A 10,641-nucleotide genomic window follows, 5' to 3' on the forward strand; every position below is an offset into this window, starting at 1 on the left:
GCCAGGTTTTTCTTTTCACCACAGTATTTATTTCACAATTTTGTGCTAAATATATTATAATATATATTTTTGAACAAACAGTCACAATATCATTTTACACAAAAGGTAATATTTCAAAAAGCGATATAGAAAAGTTTTATTTGCCCTCTTTTTTGCCCTCATGTTTTGTTTTATTTAACTGGTTAATTCATCTTAATTCTTCGTTTGGTTTTGTTATTTTTGTTGTTTAAAAACAAATAGTTTTGAGAGTTCCGATTGCATTTGAAGGCAACATGAGAATCTCGCGTTGCCCGCGAACACTCCCCCATTTAAATGGTGGAGAAAAGAAACAGGTAAATGAAAAGCACTCAATTAAAACAACAAAATGTCTAATGTGTCAATGAAAATATGTTGTTTTAGTCTTTTTATACGTAATTAAATGTAAAATACCGTCACTCCAAGTTGTCAATTTGAGGTTTAACAAAAGTGAATGAGTCATGGTGTTAGGCTAATTAGCTAATGTTAGCTTATTAACACCTGAGCTAACTATCGTTTATCCCTTAATAGCTAAAATCTCGGGTCTAAACTATTAATAAAAAACGGGAAATACTTAAATATATCCAGGTTTGAATAAGTGTTTACTCTCCCTGTTTTACTTTATTTTGTAGAGCCATGAATGGGATTTAAATTGTTTGTGAATCATCAAAATGGCTGCTCAAAGCTACATCGCCATCTCTGAACTTCATCCCAGTTTCTCTCATCTGGTGAGTTCAGTTTATTTACACCCTATTACACTGATGTAATGGATAAATTATACAAATTACAGCTAATTCCTTTTTTGTTTAATTTATTTCAAGTTTTTTTGTAATTACCGCAACAAATGCCTCATTCACGTTGTTGGGGCAGGGCAGTTATGTCAAATTAGTCAATATCAATAATTATCACGATAAACGTCAGGTAATTAGATATTGATTTTTGCCTCAGAATTAAAAGGAAGGAGACACTAGTTAAATTTGTAGGTGTTTTACCGTCTTTGTGAGCAAAATAAAAATCAAACAAACACATAAATGTCATGAATCTTAGGTAAAATATGTAAAGAGGCTATGTTAAGTAAGTTAAGTCTTTACATTCTTATTTAAAACAGTTATATTACTATATATTGTAATAGAATGATTGTAAGCTCTATTTTAAAGTGTATATATATATTAAAGTTGTATAAGTGTATATATTGTGTTAAAGTTGTATTAAACTGTTTATATACATGTCTAACTGTCACAGTTGTTACCATTTGTTTGTTTTATTTGTTTTTCTAGAAAATAGCAGGGATCATTATCGGGAAAAGTGATGTAAAAAGCTTCCCTGACAGAAAAAGTTGGTATTTCTTTAATTATTATTATTACATACATATTTTACATTAGTGCACCTAAGCTGTTTTTTTTGCTAGCACCACTGCACCTCGGTGTCTTGCACACCAGCCCCCTCTTTTGGTTAGATGAGTAAATATTCACACTTTTTTGAGCTTTTCTCTGTCTCCCCTTTCTTCCAGTGAAATGTGACACTAACTGAAGCTGTCGTGTGTGTCTGAATTTTCAGAATTTGGTGCAGAAAGATTCACTTTTGGCTTCACTGTCAAGGACTCGCCCGACTTCTTTGTCAATGTGACAGCCTGGGGAAGCGACAGTTACGTCAACGGCCTCTCCAACAGCTTCAATGTCGGAGATTGTGGTGAGGAAGACGCTGTTGAAGTTCCCATATGCCTTGGAAAGAGAAATTTTAAGTATATTTGAATCTGTATGTCTCAGGTGATCATGTTCTGCTTTGCCCTGTGTCTTATTTACAACAGGACTTTTCTTATTTTCAGCATCAATAATTAATAAAATAACAAAATAGTCAAAGGTTTTGGTCTCAAGAGTAATATCAGCATCTTATTATAATAAATGGACCTTTTGTGAGGTGATTCTTTGAAGCTGAATTGTTTATTTTCCAGTCACCATTGAAAACCCTTTGGTTACCAACAAAGACCCAGAGAAAGGGGAAAAATTCTGTCCTACGACACCAAGGTAATAAACTAATCATGATTGTCATCCTGTGGCACTGTCGGGAAGCATAAGGGAAACATTAAAGATGATAGAAATGTGACGCATCAGTCAGGGTGTACTGTAATGTCTGATGATGAAGGTGTCCAAACTGTCTGCTGTCTCAGCTTCTGCAAGCTTCTGGTGAGGGAGACATATTCCCAGGTGTGTCTGTGTGCTGACGTGGGCACCATCGACAGGCTGCTGCCACTGATGCACCTGCCAGTGAAGGACTCCAGAGATTTCTACTCACTCGGGGACGTTGTGGCCAACGGGCAGCAGCTGGACGGCGCGGTGATAAATATCCTGGCTGCGGTGAAATCGGTAGGACACAATAAAGTCTTACAGAAATTCACTTTTAGAGATTTTCACTCTGACCATTCATTCACTGAGAAAATGACTGTCAGCCATAAGGAGAAACAGATTTTAGCTGCTTAACAAAAGACTCATGTTATGAAATCTACACCTGCCTTTGTCTACGATATTGGGAGAATATATTGTGCTGCTTTATCTCATTGTAATATGGTGTTTATTGACTGGAAACTTACTGTTGTAACCTGCACCAAAGTCCATGGAGTAAATCATCGATTTTCGCTCAGGTGGACACAGTGGACACTGCTGGTCTGCTGCTGCCTCATTTGGTCAGTTTGTGTCACTGGGATTATTTAAATGAAGGATTCCAAATACTGAAGTCACTCAGTGACTCATCTGAAATGACTAAATGAAGCAGCAGTGGATCAACAACTCCTGTGCTGTGACGTAAAATCACTCATTTTCTCAATGGACTTAGGTGTGGTAGGAAAAGTGGTTTCCAAACTCCAGTTTCCAGTCGGAAAAGTTTGTCTAACAGCAAGATAACGTGGTGAACCTAATATATTGTAGACTTAAGCAAATGTAGATTTTATAAGCTTTATAAGCTTGTTACATGGCTAAAATCAGTTTTTCCTCAGGTCTGTGCTGGTTGTGATTCCTTGTCTTCTTACATTTTAATGGTAATTCACATATTTGTCGATTGCAGCTGCCAGTATCATTGGAAAGCCACTGTTGATTTGTGTGTGCTTTTCTTCTCTGACTTTTGTAAGTGATTATAAAACTAAAACACGATTAAAAAAAAGAACAATCGGTGCCAGTACTTTGATCCAGAGGGACTGGCGAGGTTCGTAGCTATGGAGGAAATTTTCAAAAACCTCGTATAACTTTGTCTCATGTTTGGCCAATAAATGGAAATGAATGCTTGATAGCTGTTCCACCACAGTGTTTTAAGGGTGAGTGTTTCCTTTAAAACCATGTGAGCCGAGGGCCAAATGGAATAAAATCTGCGGCCACAGTGTGCTCCCAAACTCAGTGTTTGTTTTTGAATCAGTCACGGTGCAATCTGGTCTTTAAAATTGTTGGGATGGTATTAATGTTTGCGAGTCATTTCCCAGGAAATGTGTGCAATGCCGTTATTAAATTCAGATAATATTATAAGATGTTAAAATAAAAGGAGCCAGAGTGCACTTTCCAAAATTTCTCACATATTGATCGCATTAGATAGCGGTTTCTAATTTGTATCTGTGTGTTTCTAGTTTGGTGGAAAATAAGCCGTTGAAGTTTCCTGAGCTTAAAACAACATTACAAAAGGAGGGAAGGGTTGTTAAAAAAGAAGTGTTCCGATGAAAAGTTAGCGACGTAGGTCATGGAAAAGTCATGGATACTGTCACTGGGGTTGTGGAATGGAAGCCTGATAAGATAAAAAAAATAACTCTAGATTCTGAGCAAATGTGTACATTTGCTTATTCTTAGTACTTCTTATTGCCTCATAGATTTTTGAAACTGTTTGGTCTGTGTGGTAACACAGTGGTAAGACTGTTGACTGTTTGAATGGAGCGACAACATACAACAGAGGCTCTGAGGATGTGACTTAAAGGTTCACACAGAGGCTAGATCACGACATGTAAAAGGTCCAGTGTGTAAGAATTCTCATGCAGCATCTGGGAGTTGTTCAGATGACTGAAGTTGATGCAGCTTCACTGACACAATTGTTCTTCTTCAGGATTTAGCTGTAGGCAACTGGACTTGAATGACTGAGAACCTTCAAAGAATTCAAAGAAAAAGAAGGAAATCACAATGTCTGTGTTAATCTTATTCTTCATCAGGAGCTTCATCTTGATGATTGAAGTTTAAAGTTTGACAATTTGACCCACTTGAGATGCACAGAAAGTAGGGCTGCAACTAACGATTGTTTTCACAATCGAGTCATCGTTTTAATAAAATGTAAAAGGAAAATTTGGTAAACTGTTCACAATTGTCCACAAACCAAAATATTCAGTTTTAATGATTCTTAGAGCAATGAACCAGAACATATTCACATTTAAGAAGCTGGAAAATAAGAGAAGATACTTTCTTCTCAGTGCTTTTCAAGGATGTGGTTCTTGTTTGTGCTTCTCCATTGAAAATAACGGTATTTGTGACATTTAATGGTGAGAATTCAGTTTGAAACAAACGGAGAATGTCTCAGCTTAACCCTCCCTTTCTCAAGTGTGACGCTCATGGAACTATGTTGGCCTTTGCATACCAGAAAGGATCTTTTTAACTCTTCTTTTGTTCGTTTATGCATCAGGTACTGTATATGTGGAAGGAGCAGTTATTTGTGAGGCTGTTGTCTAGAAACATAAACAACAGTGATTATACACCAATACCAACATATTTAAGGGTAGTAGAATTCATTTCTGCTAGTAATCTTTCCTAAATGTTACACACTGGACCTTTTGACACTAGATTTTATTGAAAGTTTCCCCTTTATACAGGTGTAAAACCAACATATATAAAAATTCTCTTCTCTTCTACTCAATCAACTATCTTTCCTTTTTTGTCACATGAAGAAAAGATTGACCTCTAGATGATGCGTGTTTACTTTTTACAGGTTGGGGATCCGAAACTTTTCACCACTTCAGATGGACGCCAAGGCCAGAGGCTGGAAGTGAAGCTCTTTGATGACTCCGTCCCCTCCTTCCCTCTCGTGTGGTGCGTCACGGCCATTTAGTCACTTTGGGGGAAAAATCAAGGGAATATTTTTTATTTATTACCTTCTCGTGCCTCCGTGCCATGTTCCATCTCTCCGGCCACGCGGTTCAACTCGGTGTAGATTTACTTTCACCCCCCTGATCTGCACGTGTGTTTGATTTTCACTTGTGTGTGACTCTGTGGCCTCTGCTTCATTCCAGCTGGGACAGAGAAGCCATTCAGTTTGCTCAAACATGGATACCCAAGGAGACGGGTAGGTCAATGTCTGCTGCTCGTTCGCTGCCACAAAAAGGGAATCTGTATTGAGCTGTTTTTCCATGCCTGTCACGTCCGATTAACACACTGTACTGAGGAGATGTGAGATGTGTGCTCATGTTGATGATAACTTCCTTTTTGTTTTGACTTCTCCTCTTCACTCAAAGTGCTCTTTGTCGCCGACGTCAAGATCAGCTTTGACAGGTTTCGCAGCGGCATGGCGGCGAGCGTTAACTCGAAAACCATTATCACTGTCAATCCCGGTAAGACGTCACAAAGAAACAAGGAGATTGGGGATACAATCTGTTTATTGTACAATTAATCAGAAGCACTGGTGTGGGAATGAAGCCAGCCAGCTCTTAGTGAACCGTGTAAGGGGGGGGAAACGAGACGGACTCTTCCCGCTGTGCTGCAGGAGGAGCCGTTTCAGTGAGAGAAAAATGTCACAGTCAATCATGGATCTGTTCTCAGACACGAGGGAGGCCAGTCTGCTGTTCAGCTACGCCAAGGAAGTGTCAGAGTCTGGAGGGCTGGATCAAGATGAAAAAACAGAGGATGTGCCTGGTGGGTTTCAGCCGAGAACTCCCCTGGTCTCGTGCCGTCAGGCGTCCGTGATGGATTTTTTATTTTTATTACATTATTGGACGTTGAGGACGGAAAAGAAATGAACACGTGTGCACACGCTATATATATAAAAACAGAGCTTCAATTTTTTATAAAACTTTACCTGCTTATCGTTACCATCTTACATAAACGTGACAAAATTCATCCTGTTATGTTAAGATGTTGCTGAGATATACACATGGATTTGTCCTCCTTTTTTTCCTACTTTTAAACTTTACTCTGATTAAATGTAAATATCTAACAATTAAACGGGTTCAAAGGAGATTATGCAACAGATTATATTTTGAGCTGTGAAATCATGATGATGTGAGGGCAGCAGTTTAGTTAATGTTAAAGCCGTTTTTTTCTCTTTTTTTAATGACACTCCATGTATTTGAGACATTCTTTGTTAAGATTTGCCTTTGGTCTGGACTTCATTTTAGTAGAAAATATGGAATTTTACAATAGAATTAGTTTAAATTGCACACACAAACACCAATTAGCAATAGTGACCAGTTTTTGTAGTGAACACACAAACTGGGCAACACTTATCTATGCCTGGGAAGCAATGGGGGTTTGGGTACGTTGCTCAGAGGTACCCAACCCTTGAATTGTCATGGGATTTGAACTGGTGAACCTCCAGTCACAAGCTCAAGTCTCTTTCACTTGGCCATGGGTTGAGAAATTTGTCCAAAATAAACAAGATAATATGACTCGGCAAACATTTAAAGTGTTGATCTCAGTCTTGGATGACGCGGTCATAGATGATGTCATGGTTCTGATGTGGTTCTGCTTGTGTCTGTGCAGTGGACTCCATCATTGATGTGTACACAGTGAGTCAGCTGAAGCAGAAGGCCCAGGAAAGTCCTGACGCTTTCTTTGGCATCACCTACAGCTTCATCTCCAAACTGGACCTGGACTCTTCTGTGTCAAAAGTCATCAGGACTCGCTGGTGAATTCACACACACGTGTGGACTAGTGTGAACGCAGGATTTAAGATAATAATAATCTTTTTGTCCTCTGTCTCAGCTCCAGGTGTAAGTTCCAGGTGAGTGAAGATGCTCAGAGCTGCACCAACCAGCTGTGTTCGGGGAGAGATCAGGTTCTGACGGCCACCACGGGGTTTGACCTGCTGGTGGATTTCACCGACCACACGGGCACGCTGTCCACCTGCAGCCTCAGAAGTCCTGTGGCAGAGACGACTCTGGGCTGCACAGTCAGTACCACCTTACACTAATACACACAAATACACTGATCAGGACAGAATGAGGAGAAACACTTACTGTTTACTGATCTCACCAACTCCAACCTTTCTGCGTCTGTCACAGACAGACCAGTTCGCCAGTCTGACTGACGACGAGCGCACCGCCATGAAGTGGAAATTTCTCTTGGAGAGATGCAAAATCTATGTCAAAGTAGGTACTGCAGCAGCAGCTTCTCTTCTTAGTCTTCAAAACAAATTTAAAACACAAACAAAGTGCCCCTCAATATGTTGCAGATCCTGCAGTCCCCTCGGATGAGGACTGGGATTAAAGGGGTGGTGGTCGCCTGCTCGCTGGCCGACCCTGGAGAGGTGAAGCAGCACATGACTGCCCTGTTACGTCTTTGATACACACACACACAAAACACATGTAGCCATTTTAGTTCTCTACTGTTTGGTAATGTTGGGATGCCGTATGTTGCTTGTGTTTTGTAGACACTACATTATTTATTTATTTATTAATGTACTTTTCAAATCTGTCAAATAAAATCATTTGTTAAATAAAACTGTTATTTATGTCAATTTAAAGTGAAACTTTTGACATTTATTCATATTTGGACAATTTTATTGATCCCAAGAAGGGCAATTTATTTACAGGTGACAAATGGGAGGCAGCAGATTACGGTACAAGCAAAGCAATAAATACAAATGAACATTTTTTCATACAAGCTATGGGTTTATCACGATTCTGCCTGATATCAATAATGAAAACATTCTCAAAAATGAAGTAAAAACTGGTTTGTTTTTTGTCATTTATGTATATTTTTAATTTCAAGAGATGGTACTAATAGGTACAATTACTGTATTGATACATTTAAATGGGCACATTGTATTTCCATTGATTTATTAGTGTTCAATTAAGAGCTTTACTAATAATGCCTACAAAAAATATATACATTTAATAAGCAATTACACTTAAAACATACTCTAAAATAACATATATAGAGAGAGATTTTCTTTGGTTGATTTATATGTATTTTATATTTAAAAACGTGTATGTACACTTCTGTTTGTGTTGCTATGATGAAAGCACGCCACTAGATGGCGCCATTACACTTTTAGAGACCGCGGAACCTTTGAAACCTGGGTGTGTGTTGCTCGGGGACAAGTTCCCGGGGCGTACATAGTTTGCAGTCAACAACACTGTACAGCATTTGAAGGTAATTGTGTGTAACTTTCTCCTTTTTGTCTATGTTTGAATCTGTCCTAAATGTTTTTTGACGGTGGAGTTACGTCACTGTCGCAGTTTGTGTTTGCGTTAATTTTAATGACACGGCGCCTGTTTGTACTTCTGCTCTTCTGCTAATGTTAGCATCAATATGTGCTGTTCAGATTGAACCTGTTGTGTTTTTATATAAACTCTGCTGCGTGTCCTCACTCAGTCCCCGGTCAAACATGAACGTGAACCAGGGAACTGTGGGCAGCGACCCGGTCATTCTGGCCACGGCCGGTTACGATACTTTATCTAAAGTATGTATGCGTGTGCACATCATCAAAATGTTAATGCACCCCATTTATTAACAGCTTTCATCCCTGAGGCTGCAGCCTCGAGGTGCATTTGACCATCTGAAGTAATTACCGCATGGTCCAGCAGAGGGCGTCCTGAGGGAAGCTCCATCTTATATCCACTGTGAATGATTTCTAGGCCAAAAAAAAAATAACCCACTGATGTTGTATTGTTTTGTACATACATTTGGGACTCAAGCTAGCTAGCACCAAAGCATCTGAAAAACAGCATGCAGACGTTTTTCGGGTTCGACACAGCAGATGGTGTAGTAAGTAAGTGCAGCAAGTAAACCTACGGGAATGGAAGCCTACGGGAAAATGAGCTTCTACTTGTCACTTGATTTATTTAAAGTCATTTTCTTTACGAGCTAATGGTCTTAAACACTAGTTTCAGGACTTCTCCAGGAGCACATGTCAATTTTGTAAATTATGATTGGCAGCTGGTATCGTCCAATTAGGTTTAATTATTATAAACCATTCAAAGCTGCTTTACACTGTGTCTTTCACAGCAGTAAATCGAACCCACGAGCTTCCGCTTGAAAGACAACTCGCTCTACCACTGATATACCACTGCGCCCCTAGAAGGTACTATATGTAGATAAGTTCGAATGATAGTTTAATGAGAGAACAGATTAGTTTATAACAGAAATAGGAATTTAAAGCAGGGGTCACGGTTGGGGTCGTGGTCAGGCCGTAGATTAAGGAACGTTTTTGCAGCTCAGATTAGTGCGGGTAATAAAAAAATCCCGAGCAATGCATCACTAATACTCAGTGTTAGTCGGTGGTTTAAGATGAGTATAACTTTGTCTCCAGTGTGAGACTGTGGTTTCAGGATGGATTATGTGGTTTTGGCATCACAACTACAGTATTATAAAAAAGAAGACAAGGAAGGCTGTTATTATGACTCCCAAGCCTTCCCTGTCTAAGGCTTCCATTCCTCTCCCATCTCATCCAGTAATGACTCCAATCTGTCTGTCTATTACCTTGTGGTTCGTCTGCAATTGGCAGACAGATGTGATGGGAGATCGGATGCTGTTACAGAGGTGCGGAGCTCTTGGAACTATTTCTGTGCCACACGACACACAAATTCCTCACCTTCTCTGTTCACTTTCAATTAAGACTCAACTATAACCTCAGGAAAAGCAACGCAGCTGACGTAAACAGTTTGTACCACACGCCACAGTCGATGTGTTTTACAATGCCCATATGAAATGTAGGTTTTGATTCAAGTAGTAAAAGACCATTTATTCAGTGTTTTACTGCTGTTTGGGATTTCCTCCAACAAACAGTGCTGCCCTTTGCCAACATCTCAATTTCATTTTAACTGTTTCAGGTTGTTGGTTCCAGCTTCTAAAACGCTTTTTTATATCACTATAAATTAAAATCCTTTGGGTTTTGGAGTGTTGGTCAAACTTGAAGACTTCTATGTAGGTTGCAACATTTTATTCACTAAATCAGCGGTTTCCAAGTAGTCCAAAAATGTAGCAGGAATCCAAATTTAGTGGGTTATTATGGGAAAACAAAAACAAGCAGCGCTGCTGTGATGCTACCCTGGTCATCTTATTCCACACTTTTGCTCGAAAATGGAAAGGAATTAGTAAGCGAAACATTAGTTATCACATCATTTTTAATATTTTGAATGATATCATGGTCATGTTTTTGCAAAGTCAGGTACTTTTTTAGCATTTTGATTCATATTATGGCATTTTTAGAACTGCATTTATCATATTTTGTATCACAACATGGTATCGTATTGTAGTTGTACCTACATTTTTTGTGTTTTCTAATGTTTTGTATTGGAAGTGTAGCCACTAAGCAAATAAATAATTAAAAAAAATAATAATTTCAGTTGAGATACAGACGCAACTTCTTGTCCTTTGCTACTGTTGTCAAGGGTTGCTTTTTTTGTTTTGTTTTGCGTTTGTGACTTACTTCTGCCACTTCCTGTTTTATTTG

At 38.9% G+C, this 10,641-nt stretch overlaps 1 protein-coding gene across 1 annotated transcript; it reads left to right on the forward strand.

Moving 5' to 3' along the window:
• The first annotated feature begins 301 nt into the window (after positions 1 to 301).
• On the forward strand, positions 302 to 7,667 carry LOC122760155 (meiosis-specific with OB domain-containing protein-like). The gene is made up of 14 exons (XM_044015223.1): positions 302 to 332; positions 648 to 743; positions 1,293 to 1,350; positions 1,573 to 1,704; positions 1,967 to 2,039; positions 2,183 to 2,378; positions 4,960 to 5,060; positions 5,261 to 5,313; positions 5,483 to 5,578; positions 5,787 to 5,879; positions 6,726 to 6,870; positions 6,948 to 7,134; positions 7,247 to 7,333; positions 7,417 to 7,667. The coding sequence occupies exons 2-14, from the start codon at positions 687 to 689 to the stop codon at positions 7,525 to 7,527; spliced, it is 1,389 nt and encodes a 462-aa protein (XP_043871158.1). The 5' UTR covers positions 302 to 332; positions 648 to 686; the 3' UTR covers positions 7,528 to 7,667.
• The last annotated feature ends 2,974 nt before the right edge of the window (positions 7,668 to 10,641 follow it).

Source organism: Solea senegalensis, unplaced genomic scaffold (assembly GCF_019176455.1).
Source record: "Solea senegalensis isolate Sse05_10M unplaced genomic scaffold, IFAPA_SoseM_1 scf7180000013087, whole genome shotgun sequence".
In the NCBI taxonomy this organism is placed as follows: domain Eukaryota; kingdom Metazoa; phylum Chordata; class Actinopteri; order Pleuronectiformes; family Soleidae; genus Solea; species Solea senegalensis.